Source organism: Sciurus carolinensis, chromosome 7 (genome assembly GCF_902686445.1).
Source record: "Sciurus carolinensis chromosome 7, mSciCar1.2, whole genome shotgun sequence".
Classification (NCBI taxonomy): Eukaryota; Metazoa; Chordata; class Mammalia; order Rodentia; family Sciuridae; genus Sciurus; species Sciurus carolinensis.
The window spans coordinates 43047949-43074454 of NC_062219.1; the positions used below are offsets into that span (position 1 = coordinate 43047949).

The 26506-nt window shown below is 33.1% G+C and overlaps 1 protein-coding gene across 2 annotated transcripts in view; it reads left to right on the forward strand.

Annotated features, from left to right (window-relative positions):
• The window catches only part of Tbc1d32 (TBC1 domain family member 32), a 301835-nt gene that overhangs the window by 93324 nt on the left and 182005 nt on the right, over positions 1-26506 (forward strand). For both annotated transcript variants that reach the window (XM_047558656.1, XM_047558654.1), the window contains exons 3-10: positions 2925-3086; positions 11607-11784; positions 16714-16782; positions 19725-19850; positions 22984-23062; positions 23199-23302; positions 23393-23454; positions 24146-24290. In XM_047558656.1, coding sequence (XP_047414612.1) covers positions 2925-3086; positions 11607-11784; positions 16714-16782; positions 19725-19850; positions 22984-23062; positions 23199-23302; positions 23393-23454; positions 24146-24290 — 925 coding nt within the window. The remainder of the gene's footprint in view (positions 1-2924; positions 3087-11606; positions 11785-16713; positions 16783-19724; positions 19851-22983; positions 23063-23198; positions 23303-23392; positions 23455-24145; positions 24291-26506) is intronic.

A 26506-nucleotide genomic window follows, 5' to 3' on the forward strand; every position in this document is an offset into this window, starting at 1 on the left:
CACCTTACATCCTTAGCATTGAGGAGATTTGCTTAGAGAGCCAGGCCTGCTGAAGAAAGCCAGAGTGGGGGCTGCTGTCAAGTCACATCTGGGTCCCCAATTTGTTCCCTAAAGCATGGTCCTTGTCCTTGATGCCAATTCAATAATGAGGATAGTTTTGAGAAAAAGGAAAAAGAGGTTTTATTGCTTTGCTAGCAAAGGAGAAACAGGAAATTCTTGTACCTAGAGGGTATGATTCTGCCCATCAAGGGGTACAGGGTTTTTTAAAGAGGTGCTTGAAATGCTACATTTCACATATTCTCTTTCTGGAGTTGTCCCAAATACCATATTTGAATTCAATTATTTATAGTTTCTACTATGTGTAAGATATTGCAGGTGATACACAAACACGTGGATTTATCCTTCTGTCAAATATATAAAGAATATGAAAGTGTTCATGTAAATACTCTGATCAGAACACATTATATACATATATTAAAATAGCACACTGCACTATTTCAGTACCATAAATATGTAGTTATTAGGTGTTAATAAAGAAAAAAATCCTGAATGTATAGGGTCTAAACCCAACAAATAATAAAGCAGATCATATAAGTACATACAAGACAGAATATTTTGAATTCTAAATAGAGAGGGACAAAGTACTTTAGGGGCTTAAGGGCAAAAAAAATTACCAGGTTTTTGGAAACAAAGGCTTTGAGGAGATAGTATTTTAGGTTGTAGAAGATGATCCTACTGAAGGAAGAGTGGTAGTAAAACATTAAGTGGTGAAGGTGAGTGTTATATCAACGGTATTGAGAATAGAAAAAAGGGAGGGTTGGATATATGTGGTGATGAATGGGACATAAATCTGTTATGATAGATGGGATCTCAGAGGGATTTTATATCAGTGGCAAATGTGTCTTAAATAATATGAGAATGATAGTAGCTACTACTTATTGTTTGTTAAATTTAAGTGAGGTCCTTTGTTAGATGCAGAGCATATATTATCTAGAATCTTTTTTATAATAGTTTCCAAAATAGATTCTTTTCATTTTGTAAAAGGAAAAAAATGAAGCCCAGAGAGGATGTATAATCTGTACAGCCCCCGATAGCTGAAATTAAAAACTGTGATTCCTAAAACTCCAGCAGGACCCTGTGCTCTAAAATATTGGGATTGATTCTGGTCTGTTAATTGAAAAAAATTAATATAGAGGACCATAAAATAATCCTAAATATTTTAAATATTTTAAATGTAATGCAACCAATATTCCCCAATGTTTTAGGTCAGTACTATTTCTTTTAGTAGGAGTTTTCTGATTGAAGTTCCAAGAACTTTAAGATAGTTTACTAGGTGTTTGAATGTAGGCTCTGTCTAGATAGGTGGTTCTTAAATTGTCTTCCTCGGATCAGCAGCATCAGCCTGAGAACCAGCCTGTAACCTGTTCCACCCTCTTTTTACTGAATCAAAAGCTCTGAGAGTGAGACCCCACAACTGGTGTTTTCATTAGCTTTTTGGATACTACAGTGGGAAGAGAGAGAAGTTATAGAGGAAGAATTTATAGGAACTTGCTATAAATTGCTAACTAATTGGATATAAGATACAATGGAGAAGATTGTTATTAAAACTGAAACTTTATACACAGTTGTCTGTTTGAATGATGGTGCCATTGGCAGAAATATGTAAGTCTGGAGAGCAGGTGGTTTGTGAGTGAGTAGGTAGGATGATAGATTTGGCTTGTGCTAGAGCTGGACCTGATGCGCAGGCCTTTTTAACCCCACACTTTTACTGTGATACCACATAACTTCGTGTCAAGTATCTCTACTTTATTATTAAGGCCTGACGGACCTCTGGCAGGCCTGCCACTTATAGTACTGAGGCTGCCATGGTGTTCCAGGGAGCAGCAATATGTTTAGAGGTAGTCAGAATTGAGTGAAATAGAGAATCTCAATCAAAAACAGTGGGAAGATGAAATCCTTTTGTTGTTTTGCTAAGGTGGCTGTTTTTTATGGGATTCAGTGATTTAATAAATAGACTGAAAACTATATGGTGGATACCATAATGGGCTCATAAAGGTATGAGGTAAATTATTCAGGATCTCCTTGATCTTCTGAACTACATATATATGAGGCTCTTATTCAGCTACATATCTTGAATATATGACATTTACAAAATTGACCCATTCTAAATTAGCTTTGTCATTTGAGAGTGTAGAAATGTTAACACTTCTAAAATCATGATATTAATCATACTTACTGCCTTTTATTTTCAGTAAATGTTTCATAAAATAATTATTTACTTTGTAGAACTTTTGCTTTCTCAAATTTTCTAGATTGTTTGTATTTACAAACTAATTTTAATATTAGTGTCAACCTAACTATATGAAGAAAAATGTCCAGCATATTGAACTATGTGGAATTCTTCTATCCATAAACACAGACAAGAACTTTTTAGGTGCTATTTAGGTCAGTTACCACTTTTAAAATGTACACAAAAACTCTCCGTTTTAGTGATGGGAGCTTTACCTTTTCCTATTTATTCTTTCATAATTACTGTTTTCTAGTGAGGTTTTTTTATCAGCCTGAATGATTATCCAACAGCTGCTTTACCTTCTCTTCAGCATCACATGTCAAAGACAGGAGCATAAAAAAGAAATTAGGAGACTCTAAACCCACTAAGGTTTGGGATGCTTCTAAGATTTGCTTTTCCTTCTGTGACACTACCTCCTCTCCCCATGGTCATCTTTAAATGATGAAGTTTGCCAAGTATCTCAGATAAAAACAAAGCAAAAAAAAATTCTAGATGAGTTTAATGATTTATAATGATCAATTTAATTCTAGTTTAAGGTAAGAAATCTGAATATGTTATAGACTTGATTCATATTTTTTTCTATGATTAATAAATAAACAATATGCTGAATTTTTTAAAAAAATATTTCTTTCAGCTATGACTTTGTGAAATACCTTAGACAGCACATATGCAACACTTTGGGGTCTATGATTGAAGAAGAAATGGAAAAATACACATCTGAACAGACTCAGAGTGAGGAATCTGGCTATGACACAGTTGTACAGCATGTTACTAAAAGAACTCAGGAATCTAAAGAGTGAGTATGCCTGTGGTTTTATATATATATATATATATTTTTGTTTGTTTGTTTGTTTGTTTGTTTGTTTGTTTTGTTATTTTTTGGTACTGGGGATTGAACTCAGGGACACTAGACCACTGAGCCACATCCCCAGCCCTATTTTTTATTTTATTTAGAGACAGGGTCTCACTAAGTGCTTTGCGCCTCACTTTTGCTGAGTCTGGTTTTGAATTTAACATGTTCCTGCCTCAGCCTCCCGAGCCGCTGGGATTATAGGCATGCGCCACTGTGCCTGGCCCATGGTAATATTTTAAAATAACCTTTCTTTCAACTGGCTTTGAGATAGCGTCACTAACCCTAACCCCCCTACCCCTGTCTGTTTCCCACATAGCATCTTATAGCAGCCAAAATGATGCTTTAAAATAATGAGTCAGAGTGTGACACTCTTTCATTCAGAACTCTCCAAAGGTTTCCCATTTTCCTCAGAATCAAATGCAGAGTTCTTTCTGTAGGCCACCAGACCCACCATGAGCCTTCTCCTTCACCTTTCTCATTTCTTACCATATGTTCCCTCCTTGCCATCTCATCTTACTCTTAAGCAAGCCAACTGGGCCATCCCTCAGCAGTTTGCACTCTTGCTGCTTCTGTTACCTAGATTACCCTTCCCTAAATATTTTTGACTTGCTCCTTCACATTTTTGGGGTCTTAATGTTCAGTGTCTTCTTTTCAGAGCCCTTCACTCACCTCTCTGCATAAACCAGTATTTTTCCCGTTTCTTTCTTTCTCACTCTCCTTAATTTTCCTTTGAGCTTTTTTGACTCTGTTTTTATAAAGGATTAAATGTGCTTCTTAATCTAAGCTTTACAAAGATAATTTTATCTTTTGTTTCTGTGACCTAATGCTTAGATAATTACTGGTACATTCTAGGTGCTTAATTGGTATTTGTTGAAGGAAATAATGAAAGTATCTTTTTCCAGAATAATCAGTTGTATGTTATGGATTACTATGGTTTAGAGGTAGTGTGTCTCCCAATGGTGTTGGAACCTTTGTCACCAATATGGCAGTATTAAGAGGGTGGTAGAATCTTTAAGAAGTGGGGTTTAGTTGCAGGGTAATTAGGTCATTTTGGATACTGCCTTCAGAAGGGAGTAAGGAAGTTTTCATGGGACCCAATTTAGTTCTAGGGAGAGGGAGAGGTTGTCATAGAAGAGCAAGACTGGCCCCTCTCAACTCTCTGCTTTCTTTCTTGCTGTATGATTCCTGTTGCATGCACTCTGACCACTGTGGTGCCATCCACCAAGAGATATTTATCAGAGTAAAGCAGAAGACTCTGCCAAAGATCTTGAACCTCCAAAATTGTAAGATAAATAAACTTCTTTTCTTTACAAAGTACCCAACCTCAAGGTATGTTATTATAGAGGAAAACAGACTAATACACTGATGTTGGAAATAATTCTGGATTTAACAATACATTCTTTTTTCTTTCCCTTTATCAGTCATAGACTTATCACATACTTAATGAGTAACAACTATATGTTATATGTTAGACCCTGGAGCTATAAAGATGAATAAGATGTTTTCTTTCCTTCCATAATCCATAACATAACGGGGAATTCAATATTACACTGTAGTGGAAACTTAAGTAGTTTCAATGCAGTGTGGTCAGTACCATGATACATACAAAATGTTACATGGAAATTAAAGAATATGTATTTAACAGCTCTTACAAAGAGATGCCAAATACAGTGGTTCAAAGAGGGTAGTTTTCTCTTTTATGTGATAGTTCAGACATATATGAATACAGGATGGGTAGGTGGATTGCTCAAGGGATTCATCTAGGGACCCAGGTTAATTTTATTTTGTTATTCCATCATATCTTACAACAGGGGTTGGTAAGGGCCATCTAATAATTATTTAGGACTTGTCAACTGTTGTAGTATGAAAATAGCCATAGATAATATATAAATGAAAGAATGCGCATGTGTGCCTGTAAAACTTTATTTTCAAAACTAAGTGAAAAGTCAGTTTAGGTCCATAGGACATATTTTGCCCACTGTAGTATCAGAGATATTTGCATATGTACTTGAGCTTATATATCTACTTCATTTTAAAACTTTAAGTATGACTTATTTTTTTACAATTTCTCTTCTTTTTTAAATATTTTTAGTTGTAGATGGATACAATACCTTTATTTAATTAATTAATTTATTTTTATGTGGTGCTGAGGATTGAGCTCAGTGCCTCACATGTGCTAGCAAAGCACTTTAGCAGTGAGCTATGACCCCAGCCCAAATCTGACTTATTTTTAGATAAACTTTAAAAAATAACTTTGGACAAGATCTCTTCCTTTTTGTAACAACTGATTTTATTGTTTAAATAAATATGTTGTTTCTTGAGCAAAGTTATAGTATATAGCTATTGATAAATTTAATAAGTTCATCCTTCTAATGTATATCAAGTAAAGTCATAGAGATTAGGGTTTCTTATTTTTGTATTGGAGAAAAACAAAAATGGATTTATTTCTGTCTTTGGATATTATAATTCCTAGTAGTTTGTTGTTAGCAGTGTTATTAAACTTATTCTAAAAGGAACACTAAAATACTTTATTAGATAATGAAGGTATTTTAATGATAAGAGCAAAGTTTTATATGATACTGTTAGGAAATTACTTTTTCATATCTGGATAAGCTATTTAATTTTCTTGTATTTTAGTTTACCCTTGTGTAAAAATTAAAACAATAATAACTACCTTACAAAGATTTTAAATGACTTTATGAATGTTTGTCTTCTGCTTTATGAACCATGGATGAAAAACTTTAAATTGTACAGAGTATTATTTTCTTCCAATTTTTTGTGATTCTTTAGCAATTACTTAGGGCTAATGTGGCAACAGTGCATCTATTAACAACATTTTTACTGTAATAATTACAGAGTATTTTCCTAATTAAACATTTTGATATTTGCTTTTTAAATAGTTGTTTGCACATGGAAGAATTCATTTGTAGGCCCTGTCATATACTACTCATATAATGAGTAGAACTGTTCACTTCATAGTATTTTTTGTTGATTGGTGTGCTTTTTTACTTGGGAGCTTTTTCTTTCTGTAGACCTTATTTTAATAGTTCTTGAAGCATTAAGGGTATTTACTCAGTGGTATCTATAGTCTATCCTGGATCTGGTTTTCCTTAGCTTTTCCAAAGCTGCAGTGGCTCCCCTTGAGCTGTAGTTCATTTAACTCTTGATTTTGAGGGTCTCTGCTCTAGTTTTTGTTTTTATAAGAAATTAATTAAAAAATTATTACTCTTTTTCCCTGTGGCCATTTTTGTTGGTATTAATTCCAGAAGAATTTGTTTGTCTTTAAAGAAGATATGTTGAAAACATTTATATCTAGATCCAAATTTCAGTTTTATTATGGATTTTAATTACCCTAATCTTACTCTGTATTATTGAGATTTAGTTTTATATTTCTTCATTAAATCACAGAACTTTAAAGGACAGGAACTTTATATTCAGACAACCAGAACTAACTGCAAAGAAGCCTGGTCAGTGTAATTTTAACTACAGTTCAATTACTGTGGAAGGAGAGAACAACTCTTGGTGGATAGATAGATATTGATGGCCACCAGGGCATTGTTTTGTTTCCTTGTTTATTGCTGCCCAGAATCTTAAGAGGGGGAAACTGGGTCTTTTGTCTCAGTTATCCTATACATACAAATAGTTTATTAGTGTTTCAGTACTCCATTTTGCATTTTATATCCCTTTACCTTTAACTAGTAAATTCCCTGGACTCTTACCTCCACTGTAGTTCTCTTCTGTATGTCACCCCTGGCCCCCATACCCCTTCCCATATTATTCTTAATCTATTCCCATCTACTTTGATTATTTTTGTGTTTCTCATGATTTCTCCTAGTTTAGAAATGTATATTATATAAATTTGCTAATAACTCAATATTATATACATATATTGTTAAATATATATTAAATATGTATTTGTATTTAGTTAAATATTATATAAAGTATACATTTTTATATAGATATGTAATTTCTATAATATATAATTTAAAATGTGGATTAGTCAGGTTTCCCTTATTTATTACAAAATGTATGTGAGATTGATCAGCTTATATAAATAGAAAAGGATTATTTTGGCCTATAATTTTCGAGATTTCAGTCCATGGTTGATTGGCCCTGTTGTATTTGGGGCTGTGCTCAGGCAGTACATCATGGTGGGATTACATGGTGAGGAAGCCCGTTCCCTTCAAGGCTGGAAGCAAAAAAATTGAGAACGAGAGACCAGGGTCCCACATTCCTTTCAAGGGTATTACCCCTAATGACCTAAGACATCCTACTGTGCCCTACCTCGTAAAGGTTCCACTCTCTCCCAGTAGTGCCGTCACTGGTGACCAAGCAAGCTTTTAACACATGGGCCTATGGGGTTATTAGCAAAGAGTATCTTATTAATGTATCTGATAATTTCCCCAAAACTGGGGGCTGGTGATGGAGTTTATTGATGGAGCACTTGTCTAACATGTATGAGGTCCTGGGTTTGACCCTAGCACTGCAAAACAAAGTTTCAATCTATTATTTCTATCTCTTTCTCTTTCCCTAGCCTGGCTTTTTTATTTTATTTGATCTTTTTATTCATTCTTTTTAGTTAAACCTAGCCTGGCTTTATTGCTCTTATGAGAGAAAGTACCTGTTCTCACTTTGACTAATGTAGTTATAGTAACCACTCTGCCAGGTTTATAAAGAAAAAATTGTTTGCAATGCTTATTTTCCTCATGTATTTCCCTTATTGTATTGACAAATACATGTCTAGTGCTTTATATTTACAACACCTTTTCAGATATTTATTTTCATTTATTTATTGCCATGCTATATTGAAATAGTTTAGCCAGATTGTAGTCATTTTATGTCCTTTTATAGCTGAGGAAATTGAGACTTTTTTTTTTGGAACTGGCGGGCATGAGTTAGGATTGAATTCAGAATTTCTAATTTTAAATTTAGTATTCACTGTGTTTATATACATCTTTGATAAGTTCAGGCCATTAACATTCAGGGTTATTATTGAGATATGATTTTTATTATTGAGATATGATTTGTCATTTGGCTCATTTTTGTTTTTTGATACACTTGGTTTCTCCTTTATTTGGCTGTTCCTATAGCCCAGGGATGCAAGGTTGGTTCAACATCAGGAAATCAATAAATGTAATTCACCATATCAACAGACTTAAAGTTAAGAATCACATGATTATTTTGATAGATGCAGAAAAAGCATTTGATAAAATACAGCATCCCTTCATGCTCAAAACACTAGAAAAAATAGGGATAGTGGGAACATTCCTTAACATTGTAAAGGCCATCTATGCCTTTATGGACAATATCATTCTAAATGGTGAAAAACTGAAAGCATTCCCCCTAAAAACTGGAACAAGGCAGGGATGCCCTCTTTCACCACTTCTGTTCAACATTGTCCTCGAAATCCTAGCCAGAGCAATTAGACAGACCAAGGAAATTAAAGGGATACAAATAGGAAAAGAAGAACTCAAACTATCCCTATTTGCTGATGACATGATTATGTATTTAGAGGAACCAGGAAATTCCACCAGAAAACTTTTAGAACTCATAAGTGAATTCAGTAAAGTAGCAAGATATAAGATCAATGCTCATAAATCCAATGCATTTTTATACATAAGTGATGAATCTTCAGAAAGAGAACTTAGGAAAACTACCCCATTCACAATAGCATCGAAAAAAATAAAATACTTGGGAATCAATCTCACAAAAGAGGTGAAAGACCTCTACAATGAGAACTACAGAACACTAAAGAAAGAAATTAAAGAAAACCTTAGAAGATGGAAAGATCTCCCATGTTCTTGGATAGGAAGAATTAATATTGTCAAAATGGCCATACTACCAAAAGTGCTATACAGATTCAATGCAATTCCAATTAAAATCCCAATGACATACCTCACAGAAATAGAGCAAGCAATCATGAAATTCATTGGAAGAATAAGAAACCCAGAATAGCTAAAGCAATCCTTAGCAGGAAGAGTGAAGCAGGGGGCATTGCAATACCAGAATTTCAACTATACTACAAAGCAATAGTAACAACAGCATGGTATTGGTACCAAAACAGACAGGTAGATCAGTGATACAGAACAGAGGACACAGACACAAACCCAAATAAATGCAATTTTCTCATACTAGACAAAGGTGCCAAAAATATGGAATGGAGAAAAGATAGCCTCTTCAACAAATGTTGTTGGGAAAACTGGAAATCCATGTGCAACAGAATGAAACTAAACTCATATCTCTCACCCTGCACAAAAATCAACTCACAGTGGATCAAGGACCTCGGAATCAGACCAGACACACTGCATCTTATAGAAGAAAAAGTAGGTCCAAATCTTCAACATGTCGGCTTAGGATCAGACTTCCTTAACAGGACTCCCATATCACAAGAAATAAAAGTAAGAATCAATAACTGGGATAGATTCAAACTAAAAAGCTTTCTCTCAGCAAAGGAAACTATTAGCAATGCAATGAGAGAGCCTACAGAGTGGGAGAAAATCTTTGTCACTCATATACTTCAGATAGAGCACTAATTTCCAGAATATATAAAGAACTCAAAAAACTCTACACCAAGAATACAAATAATCCAATCAACAAATGGGTTAAGGAAATTAACACACACTTCACAGAAGAAGATCTACAAGCAATCAACAGACATATGAAAAAATGTTCAACATCTCTAGTAATAAGAGAAATGCAAATCAAAACTACCCTAAGATTCCATCTCACTCCAATTAGAATGGCGTTTATCAAGAATATAAGCAACAGTAGGTGTTGGCGAGGAAAAAGGTACACTCATACATTGCTGGTGGGGTTGCAAATTAGTGCAACCACTCTGGAAAGCAGTGTGGAGATTCCTTAGAAAACTTGGAATGGAACTACCATTTGACCCAGCTATCCCACTCCTTGGCCTATACCCAAAGGACTTAAAATCAGCATACTACAGAGATACAGCCACATCAATGTTCATAGGTGCTCAGTTCACAATAGCCAGATTGTGGAACCAACCTAGATGCCCTTCAACAGATGAATAGATAAAGAAACTGTGGTATATATATATATATATATATATATATATATATATATATATATACACCATGGAATATTACTCAGTCATAAAGAATAATAAAATTATGGCATTTGCAGGCAAATGGATGAAATTGGAGAATATCATGCTAAGTGAGATAAGCCAATCTCAAAAAACCAGAGGACGAATGATCTCGCTGATAAGTGGATGATGACACATAATGGGGTGTGGGAGGCGGGCAAGAATGGAGGAAGGAGTAACTGTATAGAGGGAAAAGAGGGTGGGAGAGGTGGGGGTGTAGGAAGAAATAACAAAATGAATCAAACACTATTACCGTATGTAAATGTATGATTACACAAATGGTATGCCTTTACTTCATGTACAAACAGAGAAACAATATGTATCCCATTTGTTTACAATAAAAAAAAGATATTAAGAAAAAAAATCTTGGTCTTTTTTTTTTTTAAATACAGATATGTCAGTGTTCCAGGTCACATATTATTCATTTGTGAAATAAAAGACTGGACTTTATGTTTCTTTCTAGATCTAAAATTCTACTTCCAGGGCTTTTGGGGATCTCAATCTAATATTAACATGGATGCTTGAGAGGTTGTACTTAAAAAATACAGCAATTTATTGTGAGTTGTTTTTTCAAGATTTTTTTGTTTTTCTTTTTTTTTTTTTTTTTTTTTTTTTTGTGGTGCTGGGGATTGAACCCAGGGCCTTGTGCATGCGAGGCAGGCACTCTACCAACTGAGCCATATCCCCAGCCCTTGTTTTTTCAAGATTTTGAGACAATTAGAGCTGAAAGAAATCTTAGAAGTTAACCAGTTCGAACTGTTGCCATCTTCTTCAGAAATCCCTTTCCTAACATCCCTGTTAATGAGTTCTCCAGCTTCTATTTGAATTGTCCCTCTGACAGATACACTCTTATATTGGTCCTGAAGCAGATCTCAGGTGAGGCTGTGGGTGCCTAGAGGTATGAAGTATAGATGAGAGAAGGGAAGAAAAAAATAGCAAGGAAAGTAGGATAGAGAAAGAGACAAATAAGACCAGGGATAAAAGTGAAGTGTAAAATAGTTTGAGTTTAGGTAAGATGCTGTTAACAGTTTATCTTCTTGTTAGTAATTTGAATACATACCATGGGAATATATTGCCTGAGATTCTCTTGACTTTGTTGTGTTAGTTTATATAACTAGAGGAAAAAAACCCAAGGAATAACATTTTTTGGATTCCCTATTGGTTTTTATTCCTATCCTCTTTTTTCTGTTCTACTTTTTCCTGTAAGAAATATTAACTTAAGATTTTTGTTTTCAGCATTGTGTCTTTAAAGGAGCTTTCTTTTTTATAGAGATAATAATCAGGTAGTTTAACTTAAATGCCTTTTAATTTCTGCTGATAATCTTTCTCTTATTAAGACTACTTTGAATTTGAAGGTATGAAGAAATGATGCATTCCCTGAAGAACGTTATGATGGTAGTGGTAGAGTCTATGATTAACAAGTTTGAAGAAGATGAGATACGAAGTCAGGAGAGGCAGAAAAAAATTCAAAAGGAGAAGAGCAGTAGTTACTGCACAGATAATTGCTCTGATAGTGATTCATCATTCAATCAGGTGGGTTGTTCAGTTTTCATTTGTATTTGGAAATGGTGTTGAATAATCCCTAACTTCAGTAAATTCTTATTAGCAAGATTTTATATTTTCTGACCTAAAGATTCAGAAGAAAAATAAACAATAAAATAACCTAATAGTAAAGATTTAGTTTATGAAATACCACCTTACAGAATTGTTTTGTGAATAGTTGTGTCATGTGTAATGTCTGAAATAATAATAATCATTATTTTTTTGGTACCAGAGATTGAACTCAGGAGCATTTGACCACTGAACCATATCCACAGCCCTATTTTGTATTTCTTTAGGGACAGGGTCTCACTGAGTTGCTTAGCGCCTTGCTTTTGCTGAGGCTGGGATTACAGGCCTGACCCACTGTGCCTGGCTGACATAAATCTTAATGAGGTGAAAAAAATACTCTATCTTGGATTTTTTTAAGTAATAAAGGTTGAAACAAATTAAGCTTTAGTTCAAACATCTTAGTTAATCCTTATTAAAATTATATATGTGATACAGAGATAAAACATTTCCTTTATACATTTTCTGAAATGATGATTATTGTGAATTCTTACCTTTGAAACATTAGACTTTTTTAGTGTCAAGATATTTGAGATATTACATTTTATCTAACCAGGGTCTAAGGCACTTCCTCATTTGACCACAGCAAAAATAAGAAAAAGACCTACTGCTAGATTAGCCCTAATAGAAAACAAGGGAAACTGGACTAGCGCTCAAGTCCCAGAAACTTCCACACAGAGACTTTCAGGCCAAAAGAAGTCTGACTGACTGGGTTTGTAGTTCAGTGGTAAAGTGCTTACCTGGAATGTGTGAGTTCCTGGGTTCAGTCGCACTGTCTGCAAAGTCTGTTTGACCTCAGTGTGAGTCCTGACTGATGGAGTGAAATATTATCACCTAATTAGCTCTACCTTAAGGACATAATTACAAAGTAGATCCTAACCATATTCCAGAAAATGATTTGAGAAGTTTGTATGAAACATGAAAAAAATCTTCTATATTGGTCACAGTTGGGACTGCGTGATTGAAGGAAAAAATGGTTCTTTCAGTATTTGAAGCAGAACTTAAAAGTTGCTTTGCTTAGCCACCATTGCATCTTAGCAGGAGAGATGTGCTGAGTTGTGAACTTTACAAGTCAGGTTTATTATGGGATGTGATGCAAGATGTGACAAGATTGTGAATTTTCTTCATGCCCTAATCATTTCTTGCTAATGGATTAATTGGAAACGTGTGGGTATAAAGATGTTAGTTTAATGCAATCAGATGATTGGTTTAATAGATTTGCTAAGTTGCTTCTTCAGATCAAGAATTTTCTGGAATTGAAAGACAGAGGAAACCCAACTTTGTAACTCAGGTTCTTAGTACGATGTGCTAACTTATTTGAATGAACCATTGACCACACTGACATTGAACCACAAATGAAGAAAAAATGTAGTGTTTCTGTATTTAGATCCAAATAAGCTTGATTGAGTAGCTAGGGGTTAAGCCGTTGTTAGTTCCCAAATATTAAATTATTTCTACTTGTTAGAATCATGGGTTTTTGAAGAAATATAAAGCTGTGGAGGAAGTAGTCATCATTTCAGAATAGATTCTTACCTTTTTTGTTTTGTTTTGATTCTTATGACATCATGCTTTAAGTTTCTGTGACTTTGTTTGGGATGTCCTTATGTTTATATATGAGTTTTCAGTGTCTGCTCTATGGAGATGACTGTTTCAGAAGGGACTAATTAGATTGAAAGTGAGTTCTGCCCATCAAGAAGGCTTGGGATGCCTTGACTTTTGGAAAGAAGTGTATGAGTGCTAGAACATCTGGAAAGCTCTTTCAGTGTGGGCAAACTCTTGAGATATTTGGGTGTACCTTTACTTAGAGTAATTTATCAAAGAGAGGCTGAGTGAATATGTTCAGAATTGGAAAGGACTTTGAAAATAAAATAGTCATTCATTCTGAAATCAAGAATTGAACCAGAACTCATGCCTGACTCCCTATTTAGTTTGACATGACCCTGTCTTCCCCAATAATCAGGCGAACTATGTTTTCTTTTATTCTCATGAGTTTGGTGATCAACAAGAGGGCCTCTGGGCAGCTACCCTATCTAACCTGTACATTGTATAATATGTTCAGGAACTGTGTGTGAGCAAACTAATCAGTGACAAGAATAGCCTGAGAAAATAAGGATATTTATTCTTGAGATTTGCAATGAAAGGTATCTCATGAGTAGGTCATTAGGATCAATGTGCATTATTTGGCCATAGACCTCCACCTATGAGAAGACACCCAGTAGTCTATGATCACCCATGTCTCTTATAAGCTTTCCCTAAATTAACTACCCTGAAGTTAGCACTTTAGGATGAGTGAGCCAGCTTATCATAATTATTTCTCTCCATCCCTTGCCTTTCTGCATTGGCTTCCATGCTGCAGTGAGTTGACCTAGTCTGTGTGGTAACAATTCCATTAAATACTGACCTTCTTACTGGTGCCTTCAAAATTGTTACATGCTCTGGACTTTAAAAAAAAAAGTCTGAATCTTTCTATGAATAACATTGTATTCATAATTTTGATGTTTCTATTTTGATACCACTTGTATTTTGTGCATAGAATAGGCCTTATTTCATTATTATTTTAAAAACTGCAACTTGAATGTTTATAAATTTTTTGATCCAGTTTTTGAAAAACAGAAGATTATTAGTACATGATGGAGGATATTTAAGAATAGCAGAGAGAGAGAGAGAGTGATTTATATCATAGTTGTGGTGGAGCAGTGGATTTGGTATTGTGGTTCAACCTGAAAACAGTGCTTGAAGGTTAGAAGTGGCTATACTATCTATATGTTTTTGAGGCTACTGCCATATACTGGTCCCTGTGCTTCTCTTTATATTTATTATAGGAGTTACTAGTTCACTTTGCAGGAAAAAGTAAGGCTTATAATGGGTAAGTAATTTGCCTAAACTTTGAATTGCTAAGTTAGGAATGGATCTTAAAGAACTGGTTTCTCTCCCTCCAAAGTCTATTCACCTTGTTCTTTGCCACACTTGATAGGGTTGCTCTGAGAATTTAATTGTTTAATGGAAATCATTTTGGGCAGTACCTATCATGTATTAAACCCTTATAATAGTATTTGCTGTCATTGTCATCAGCATTAGGTGGTCTTGTCTTTTTTAAGAATAGGAAAGAAGGGAAGATTGAGTTCAAAACCAGCCTCAGCAACTTGGCAAGGCCCTAAGCAACTCAGTGAGACGCTGTCTCTAAATAAAAATATAAAAAAGGTCTGGGAATGTGACTTAGTTTGTTAAGGGCCCTTCAGTTCAATCCCTGGTATCAAAAAAAAGAAAGAAAGAAAGAAGTCATTGTATAGTTAGACATATTAAAGCATGAGTTATCATTAGACTTAATATTTACATATTTACCTTTTTTGTTTTTCATACTGGCATTATTTGGACAACAACAAAAGATATCTTTTTTTGACCAGTTATATGTTTAAAGGCTTCTGTAGTTTACAAACCAAACATTTAAAATAGAAGAATAGTATAGTTAATTTTGAGAGTGATTTAATTTTTTTAAAATCTAAAGTGTAGTAATTGAACAAAGTGAATATTTTTCAGTATGTGTTGTAACAAAGTAACTGACTACAAAATATCTGTAAAAAACCAGAGTGAATTTTCTATTTGCAGTCTATGTAACCTGCATCTGACAGACAATGTATACAACAGAAGAAATATTTAAAACAACTGAAAGTCTGATAGGTATATACTCAGGTGAACATGTTGTCTATATGTCCGAGTTAAATTGCCATAACAACAATTATATATTTATGTCTGTCCACTTATAAACAATAATACAAAAAAGATTTTAGCATAGGTCACCTTTAAGACAGGTATTGGACTCATTTTGATGTCTCATGTAATAAAAATTATTTCATTGCTTAAAAATAGTTTTAAGGAGAAGTTCGTATTATGTTTAAGAAGATAACTGAAGGGATAAGTAGATTGAGGCTGTTTATTCCAACTAGAAAAGCATTAAAGTTTATACTTTATTTTCTTGTGGTTATGGAGATTGAACCTAGGGACTCACACATCTTAGGGAAGCACTGTATCACTCACATACACCCCAGCCAAAAATTATGCATCATTATGATCTATTTAAAGTCCAAGAACTGAATGAGAGCACCTCAGGAAAGCACAGATAATGAAGAGAGAAGGTCCTAATATGGGTGGGAATGTGCCTTTTGATAATTTTGTAACTTGGAGAAGTGATTTAACCTCTTTGGTTTTCATATTTCTCATATTTCAGAGACTTTGTAAATTGCGTTATACAGTAGATAGTAAATTGCAGTCATTAATATTATTTTCATTATTTTTGGTTGATCTTTTAATATGCATGTTTAAATTGTCTTTGGTGGGAAAAAAAGTTTCTCTTTCAAAATAGTTATATTCTATGAACTTTTTTCTAAATGTAGATTTTTTACTTCTGGAACTTTTTTCACAAAAGAACTGTGGAAAAAAGGTAAGAAAAAGTATAGTAAAGAATGGGAACCAAAACTGCAAACAGGGTTTTAGTTACACCGATGGTACTATTTGTGCCTTTTTACTCATGTGGTTTTATTTTTCTGTTTCATTCATCTCATAGTTTTGGGGACACAACAGTCTGGTTATGCCTTTGACTCATAATATTCTACATGTTGCAGTTGCTTATCAAATAATAATTGTCGTGTACTTGAAGGTACACTGTTCTACTGGGACATTCAATTCTCTTTAAAAACCTTGGCAAACAAGATTCTAAGTTTGCTGCCAAATCAAAATAGATCATCCTCTTCTCTTGTTCAGAATTCATACTGTGCTTGAAATTATATTAGCAGAATCATTTATAGCAGTAGTTCTGAATGTCTTTGAAATACATATGTTCTGTCAATTGTGTTACAGAGTTACAAATTTTGTCAAGGAAAATTACAGTTGATTTTAGATCAGTTGGATCCTGGGCAACCCAAAGAGGTAAGTTTTAAGGACAACTGTCAAATTTAGTCAAATACCATGTATTTGTAATATATACTAGAGTACAATCAGCAATGGGTTGTTTCTCTTGAGGCTGGGTCTTTATTTATTGTTATGTTCAATCCTAAGTTAATATCCCTGGTAAACTTCAATTTTGGAATGAAAGGTCATGGAATAAGGGAGATGTTCTTCAGAGAATTGTCATGGTTTGTTAGAGAAAAATTTTTTTTCTTTATAACTTTCATTGTTAAGAAATGAAGTTATGAATAATTGTCCTAAAATTGTTCATTCAGTATTGCTTTGTATGCAATATTTTAGTTATTTATTTCTTAGGAAAAAAATTCATTTAATGATTTTTCTATTTCTAGAAAATGTGAGTAAACATTTTAAAAAATTTAATAGATAAATTATATATTTATCATGTGTGACATGTTTTAAAATACATATAGATTGAGCAGTGAATAAATTGAACTAATTAATGTATGTATTATCATTGTTTTGGTGAGAAAAATTAAAATCCGCTTATTGATTTTCAAGGAAACACTATGTATTCACCATGTTGTATGATAAATCTCTTGAACTTATTATATATATATATATATATTTTTTTTTTTTATTTAGCTTTCAGGTTTTTTACAGATTGCATTTTGATTCATTGTACACAAATGGGGTATATCATTTCTTTTCTGTGGTTGTACACAATGTAGATTCATACCATTCGTGTAATCATACATGTACATAGGGTAATGATGTCTGTCTCATTCCACTATTTTTCATACCCTTCTCCCTTTTATTTCCTTCTACATATTCTAAAGTTTCCCCATTATTCTCTCATTCCCCAACCCCACCCCTCGGCCCCCATTATATATCATTCTCCACTTATCAGGGAAAACATTCAGCCTTTGGTTTTTTGGGCTTGGTTTATTTCACTTAGCATGATATTCTCCAATTCCATCCATTTATTTGTAAATGCCATAATATTATTATTATTTATGGCTGAATAGTATTCCATTGTGTACATATACCAGAATTTCTTTTTCCATTCATCTATTGAAGGGCATCTAGGTTGGTTCCACAATCTAGCTATTGTGAACTGAGCTGCTATCAACATTGATGTGGCTGTGTTACTGTAAGTTTGCTGATTTTAGGTCCTTTGGGTATAAACTGAGGAGTGGGATAACTGGGTCAAAAGGTGGGTCCATTCCAAGTTTTCTTAGGATTCTCCATACTGCTTTCCAGAGTGGCTGCACCAATTTGCAACTCCACCAGCAATGTAAAAGTGTGCTTTTTTCCCCACATCCATGCCGACATCTATTATTGTTTGTGTTCTTGATAATAGTCATTCTAATTGGAGTAAGATGAAATCTTAGAGTTGTTTTATATTTGACCAATATCTTCTCAACTCCTGCATGTGAGACTTTGACAACTTGTTTATTAGAAAAAAAAATTTTTAAGCAGTAATTGTATTGAATTGTCTGTTTATACTTTAAGAGATTTTATAAACTGCTTTTTATGATGTATTATTTCATTTGAAAGTCAATCTGAAATAGAAATACAATAGAATGTAAAATTTTTTTTAACTAAGAGTTTTGTGTATATGCCATTTGGTTTTAATTTTTGAAACAAATTATTTTTTCCAAAATTTACATTTTAAATGAAATGTATGGTTATTTACTCCTACTGAATTTTCTAAAAAATCATAGAGGAACAATTTTTTTTCTCCTCAGCATTTTGCATTGTTTTATTTCTTGGATTTTAGTAAATAACTTGTTTGAAAAGATACTGAAAATGAGATTTGACTTTTATATGATAAATCTTAACTTTCTTCTGTTTAAATGGATTACTTGGAAATTTATACTTGTTCATTAACCTTTATTCTGTTTCTGTAAGTAGTAAATTCTTAATAGTATTTTGTTTTAAAAATTAATTGAAAAGGGACTACTACTTATTGTAAATTAATTATTAATTTTTAAAACTTCACATTCCCCCTAGTACTTGTCAAAAATAAAGGTATATTTAGGAGTTATTTCACTTGAGTATATAGACATTTTCAGATACTTGTGTATTCTGTCTTTTTTATCTCGAAAGATTTGAATGTCTGATTTGCTAAGTAAGATCTTGGCTCCTATCTCTGATGCCTCGCCTTCACTGACACCTTCATTAGGCTTCAGTTATTTCAGTGGGGAATTGACCAGATTTCGAGGATCAGATTGGAATTGCTATGTTGGGCTTCATTAGCTGCAGTGTGAATGGGAGAGATGCTTTCCTCCGTTTGTTATTGGAGTGCAACTATCCTCTACTGCTGTCCCTTGGGTCATACTGTTTTGAGTGAATTCAGATTGGATTTTGAGAAGACTGATTACAAAGCAAACTTTCTGTGAAAATACAGAAATTCAATTTTGCATTCCATTAGTGAATTACTTTTTTTTCCTACCTCAGTAGTTAGAAGGTCAGAAAATATGGTCTAGCAGAAAAAAGTCTGAATTAATTTTTTTTTTTGTGAGAATTGTTCACATATTCTAGAATGGGAATGTGCCATCAGGGACATATCTGGGAAATGTTTTAAAATTAGAGCTCTCAACTACAGGAGCACTCATGGGGGCTTTACTAAAATGGGGAAAATCTGTAGGGTGGGGCCATTGGAAAACATTACCTTGGTGATTCTTCCCTTATGTTCCACTGAGACATGAGATATAAGTCTCCTAGTATAGTTAATGTTCAAATTTTCTTTCGACAAAACAGCAACCCCCCTCCCCTGTTAGTGATTAATTTAAAAATGAATTCTTGAGCTATTTTTTAAAAATATATTGTTTTCTCATAAATGACTCTATAAAACAATTATCCAGATTCTGGCTTTCAACAGTTTGTTAAATGATGCCTTGAAAAATTGGAATTATTCTAATGGCTAACTATTAATAAAATTTTTCTTTTAAAAAATATAGGTGAGATATGACGCCTTACAAACATTATGTTCAGCTCCTCCATCTGATGTCCTGAACTGTGAAAATTGGACTACTCTCTGTGAAAAATTGACACTGTGTCTTTCAGATCCTGATCCTGTGTTTAGTGTAAGGAAAGAGTTAAAAGAAATATTTTTAAAAATTCCCATTTTCCCACCATTATAGAACTAAATGGAATGTTAGTTTTTTTTGATAACTCAAATATTTACAGAATTTTGGTTTCAGCTTTTCAGACTGCTATAAATTTTCTTTTTTAGTAATTAACAATATTTAATAATTAGATTCAAAGTATGGTGAACATCATACTGAATTGCCAAATAATATCCTGTTGTCTTGTGCATTTCGTTTTATCCTGTGAAAGATACCCAAGTATTTGTTATTATTTTTGAATTAAGATAAATATTTTAAGTGTTCATAATAAATGAAAATTTGAGCTTAAAGTGATTAATTAGGGTAGATTCTCAAGTGTTCATATAATTATCTCCCTGCATGTAAGTGTTTATTTGGAAGTTGCCTAACTGCTTAAAAAGAGAAACCAAAAAATTGTAAAACTTAGAATTTAGAAAATAAAATGAGATGAATCATAAAGCAAATGCAGAAAATCTCTAAAATTATAGTTATGGAGTCAGTAGAGATATGATTGATTTTTGCAAAAATCAATATGCATATGACTTTTCAGGAACAGTTATTATATGATGAAAAGTAAGCTTATCTTGACAAGTACCATAATTGTGCAGATAGTGTTTGTGATGTGAATAAAAAAAAAATCCTGACTTGAATTCAAGCATCATGATTAAATACAGGTTGGATTTTTTAAATTAGAGGGTCTTTTTCTTCCTATTGTGTTGAAGTAAGCTTTGGTTTTAAAATTGGTATGGTGTTTTGTATAGAATTTAAGGCATTATCATAAGAGCTACATTTTTTTATTTATTCAAGGAATTTGTATCGAATATCTACAGTGTACATGCTTTAGTCAACTTCTCAACTTCTGTGACAAAAAGACCTGACAAAAACAATTTTAGAGAAGGAAAAGTTTTAGTCAGCTTCTCACTGCTGTGACCAAAAGAACTGACAAAAACAATTTTAGAGGAGGAAAAGTTTATTTGGGGTTATAATTTCAGAGGTCTCAGTCCATAGATGCCTGGCTCTATTGCTCTGGGCCCAAGGTGTGGCAGAATAGCATGGCAGAAAAGTGTGTTGGAGCAAACTGGCTCAGGACAGGGCTGCCAAGAAACAGAGAGAGAGAGAGAGAGAGAGAGAGAGAGAGAGAGAGAGAGAGGAAGAGAGGAGAGGGAGAGAGAGAGAGAGAGAGAGAGAGAGAGAGAGAGAGAGGAAGAGAGGAGAGGGAGAGAGAGAGAGAGAGAGAGAGAGAGAGAGAGAGAGAGAGAGAGAACACACGCATGTGTGCAAGCTCTGCTCTCCAAGAACAAAATATACACCCAAAGGCACATGTCTCCAATGACCCATCTCTTCCAATCAGACCCCACCTGCCTGCAGTTACTATCTAGTTAATCCCTATCAGGGGATTAATGCACTGATTAGGTTAAAACTCACAACTCAATTATTTCACATCTAAACTTTCTTATATTGTCTCACATATGGGCTTTGGGGCAATACCACATAACTAAACCATAACAGTGCATCATTCTTGTGTAGATACTAGGACTATTCCATGAACAAGATAGAACAAATCTTTGCCCTTATGGAATGTACATTCCAGTAGAGGGTACAGACAGTAAACAAATAGTATGGAAAAATATAAGGTATATTAATACATTTACCTGTTTATTGACATCAATATTTAATTATATTAATGATACAATTAACTGGTAAACAAAAGTGGTTTGGGAACCACCTTTGTTATTCTCATCAGAGAAAAAAGATGTTTACTACTTGGGTGCAGTTTAAACTTACTAACACCAGAGGGTATCATAGACTTCTATAAAAACAAGATCTTCAAGGGAGAAAAAAGATATTTTAGGGTCATTTTAAGGCTTTAATATTTAAAGGCTCTAACAAGAAATACAATTGTAACTTTGCCTGCCATTTTTTCCTTTCCTTAACAAATAATTATGGCAGAATAGATTTCTTTATTTTAATAATTTTATAATAACTTTATAAACATAGTAAGGTCAGTTATTTTATTTAGCTCTTATAGATTATTATATAGCAAGGGTCAGTTTTATTAAGAAAATTGAAGTAATTGTTATGGAGGAAAAATGGCAGTAGAATTAATCATTTTGAAGAAAACAAAGTTTGGCTTCTTTTTCATTTAAAATTTTTGCTTGATCCAAATTGTTAAATTTGATTCTGTTTCTTCATCTCCAATTCAAAAGGACTCTTACGTGTAACCAAGTGAAGTCTGTAGTGGTTGAAAAGTGTTACAGATACTTATTAAGTGCTGTAACTATGAAAATAGACTTCCCAAAGTTTTTAATAACCTGAGTTGAGTAGGAATTTTTAGGATATTAGAAGATACCATTAGTCACTTGGGCAAGTATTTCTTGTGTTCATATTATCTTAAATGATATAAACAAGACTATTAATTTTTCCTCCTAGACTATTTGATTAGAAAATCTGAGGCAACTTTATGTTTTTATTTAATGGGAAGTTGGGAAGTTGGATTTTACTATTAGGATTAATCTCATCATAATATTTCAGTTAGTATAATTAAAATAATAGTAGCTAATATTTTTAAGTACTTACTAGTGTCAGGCACTGTTATAATTACACCTGTTTCTCATTTAATTACTTTACCTTGTGTTACATGTTTTTACTTCAAGCTTAATGCTAAATTTAAAAAATTTGTTTTCTTGGGAATAGACACAGTTATAAGAAAAAATCCTAAACGTGTAATAATTGAAGCTACCCATGTAAGCAATTTAGAAAACAAATCTCGGATTTGGAAATGCATGATCTTTTAAAATTTAATATTGCCTACTGTGTTTCATTGTTTACTGGCACCTTTCCATTGTACCTTCCTCTATCAAACCTAACCTTTCTCCTTTCCCCTGCCTTCCAATGTCAGTACCTACTATTCCCAGATATTGCAGTATATTTTGTTATCTGATTTACTGTTAGTTTTTACCATTTTTACTTCTGCTCTTTTTCATGTACACATTCCTAAGTTTCTGAATGGTTTATTTTGTGTTTATTTTTTTAAGTTTTCACTATGTGAAAAATGTGTCATCTCAATTCTTGTAAGAATCTTAGATGCAAATCATCTTTCTCATTTCTGTAGGATCGGATTTTAAAATTCTATGCACAGACATTTACACTTTCGCCATTACATATGACCAAGGAAATTTATACAAGCTTAGGTATGTTTATTAAATCATTTGAAAATGTTTTACCTCTTTTATATGCACTTAAGAAAAGTGCGTTAAGAAATAACTTTTTTTCAGAAAGCATTGTAAATGAATGGTATAAAAATTTTATATTTTTGCTTTTTTTCAGCGAAATATTTGGAGTTATATTTTCTTTCTAGAGAAAATCATATTCCTACTCTTACAACTGGTATAGATATAACTAATCATAATATGATCAGCTTACTCAAAAAGGTATTTGTTTACTAGAATATGCTTCTGTTTTAAGTAGTTCTGTATTTAAGAATTCTAATATTTTGAGAACTCCTATACATTGCTTTGTAGGTTCGTCTTTTAAATGAGTATCAGAAAGAGGTTCCATCTTTCTGGATTCGTCATCCAGAGAAGTAAGTCTCCTAACCTATGCAACTGGGAAACATAGGTTATTGACCCTTAGACATTTCAGGGAGTAGATACAGTCTTAATTGATTTACATGATTGGAAAAGTAATGTAGTTTTATTCTTCTCTTTTAAGTTTGTCATATTTTATACTTAACAATGTGAATGGCTCTACACAAGTAAAACATTTAATATCACTTATAAAAACAAGGTAAAAGTAGGATCTGTTTTTTTTTTTTTTTTTTTTTTTTTGGTGCTGGGGATCGAACCCAGGGCCTTGTGCTTGCAAGGCAAGCACTCGACCAACTGAGCTATCTCCCCAGCCCAAAACTAGGATCTTGTAGTCTTAGGTTGTCTTTGCTACTTTGGACTAGTTCCTTAAATGTTTTTTAAACTTTTTTTCTTTCAACTCTAAAATGTTTAATAAGGTTGTAAGAACATTGGTGAATCTCAAAAGGAAAGTTTTGGAGAATCCGTATTAAAATAGAAACTGTAAGTTTTTAAAGCAGAAAAACTGAGTGTGAATCTCACCTCTGCCCTTTAGTAAAATATAAAAAGATTGTTTCTAAAAATAATATTTCCACAAGTATAAAGGATATCACCAGTTTTTACACACACATACACACACACACATATAAATAAAATAATCTTTTTTTTTTTTTTTTTGGTAAAATCTCTTGTTCTTTCCCAAACTTTAAGGTATATGGAAGAAATTGTGGAGAGTACTTTGTCCTTGTTATCAGTTAAACATGATCAAAGTCATCTTGTCTCACAAAAGATTTTGGATCCAGTCTACTTTTTTGCATTAGTTGATACTAAAGCTGTGTGGTTCAAAAAGTGGATGGTAAGGAAAACTAGAATTTTCTTTTGTTGTATCATTTGAAGAATAGCTAGTGTTTACTGTGTGCTAACAGTTCTAATCACATTTATGTGTATTATCTCATTTCATTCTTCTAAATATCTATGAGATATGATAGCATTAATACTCCATTTCTGAGATATTGTGGTCAAAGCATGGAGAAGTTAACTTGTCCAAGATTGTTCACCTGGTAGGTTGCAGAATTAGAATAGGATTTTAAGTCATAATACATTTGTTCTATTTAAGATGAGTGACCTATGCAAAATCTAATTTTCTTTAAAAGTTTTGAAAATTTAGAATAGAAATGATAGGATATCAGGATTCACTGCTGATTTTTCTTGGGCTTAGGAGATATGTCTAAAATATTCCTTCTTTGCCTCTTTCTGAACCTGCAGTTTGGGTGTTTAATGCCTAAATTGGGTATTTTCAAGTAGAGCTTCTCACTGCCCCAGAACTGAAGTCCATATTAAGAGTGGAGAGATGTGGTATGCTGTTACCTCTCACCTCTACTATGGAATAGTAGAAGTCTGTGTCTAGCAGTTGCAGCAGCTTTGCTGGTCTCTGTGCTACATCTTGTTTCTCTCAACCTGTCTACCAGGCTCTAGGTATTTGTTGCAGTAGAGAAGGGAGAGGCTGGGGACTTGCCATGCAAAACAGTAGCATATTTGTTTATTGCTCAGCACAGTTTGAATATTAAATAGCATATGGCTTTTTTTTCCCTACCCTTTCGTTATCTAAACTATATGGTAAATGCCCAATTAATTAGAGCATGATTCTGTCTCCAGTTCTTAACTGTCATGTAGCCTAATAATAATGTTTGCCGAATTTAAATTAACCTGAATCCTTTATTTCTTATGTCTGATACTTTCTCTGAATTTCCTTCTTGATTATCAAATTAGATCTTTATTGAGGGAAGTGCAAAAAATATAAAAGCACAAATTTTTTGTTCTAATTGTTCAGCACAGGGGTAACAACTGTGAAGTTTTCAATTTATGTAAGTCTGTACTTTTTACACACTTTTTATATTTTTCTGCTTAGGCCTTTTTGTTTTGTTTAGGTTTTTTTTTTTTTTAACAGAAATGAAATCATATTCTACTCATGTATGAAAATTTATTTCACTTAACATTTTTGATTGCCAGTACTGTTTCTCAAGAAAATGAGACAGATCACAAGAAAACTAAGCAATATAAGAGTATTAAAAAATTAAACCCCAAATATTTTGAAAGGTTAATGAAAATTTCTGGTATTCTTTTGCATTCTTTGTGTTTATGGCAGTGGTTGGCAAACTTTATATAAAGGACCAGACTGTAAATTTTCTGACTTTGTGGGCTGTATAATCTCAGTTGCAGCTTTTTAACCCAATTGTTGTGGCTTCAGAGCATACATAGGTAATATGTAAATGAATGTACTTGACTGTGTTCCAATAAAACTTACAAAATCAGGTGATAGACTGAATTTGGTTCAGGGACTAATTTGTTGAACCTGATCTAACGAAGGTGTCATGAGCATTCCTTTTACAGAACATGGTAGATATTAAAAATAGTTTAATTACACATCAACATATTTATTTTATTAAATCAAAAGATGGTTTTTGAGGAGCTGGATTGTGGCTCAGTGGTAGAGTACTTGTCTGGCATGTGTAAGGCACTGGGTTGGATACTCAGCACCACATATAAATAAAATAAAGGATTCATTGACAACTAAGAAAAAGTATTTTAAAAAAGTGGTTTTTGAAAGCATATTAAGTTACATGGGGTTTTGACTACCACTCATTTAGTTAAAATACTATTTAATGAATTAAAATCTCTGTTCCCCAGAATTCTTTTAGAGTTTTTACTGGGTATTATTGTATTTAATATTTTTTATTATTTTTAAGAAAAATGAAGAATGATTTTTGAACACTAATGCTATCTATCATAATCTAGCAAAATAATTTATTCTTCCTTGACTTTGTAAAATGCTATGTATGTATAGACTTTAATCCCATCTATGTTCAACTCTAAGGAGAAAATTAAAGCTTTTTTTAGCACTTACAATTATTTCTAAACATTATTGTCAGAAGGGAATTAGTTTTGAACCTTGGCAAATTTCTGTACATACAGACAGTACAGGTTTTCAGTATATGGTTTGTGATTTTTTTCCCCCTCCTATTCCTGTATACTTTCTTTGGATTCTGTCATATACTGGTAGTTAGGTAGGCT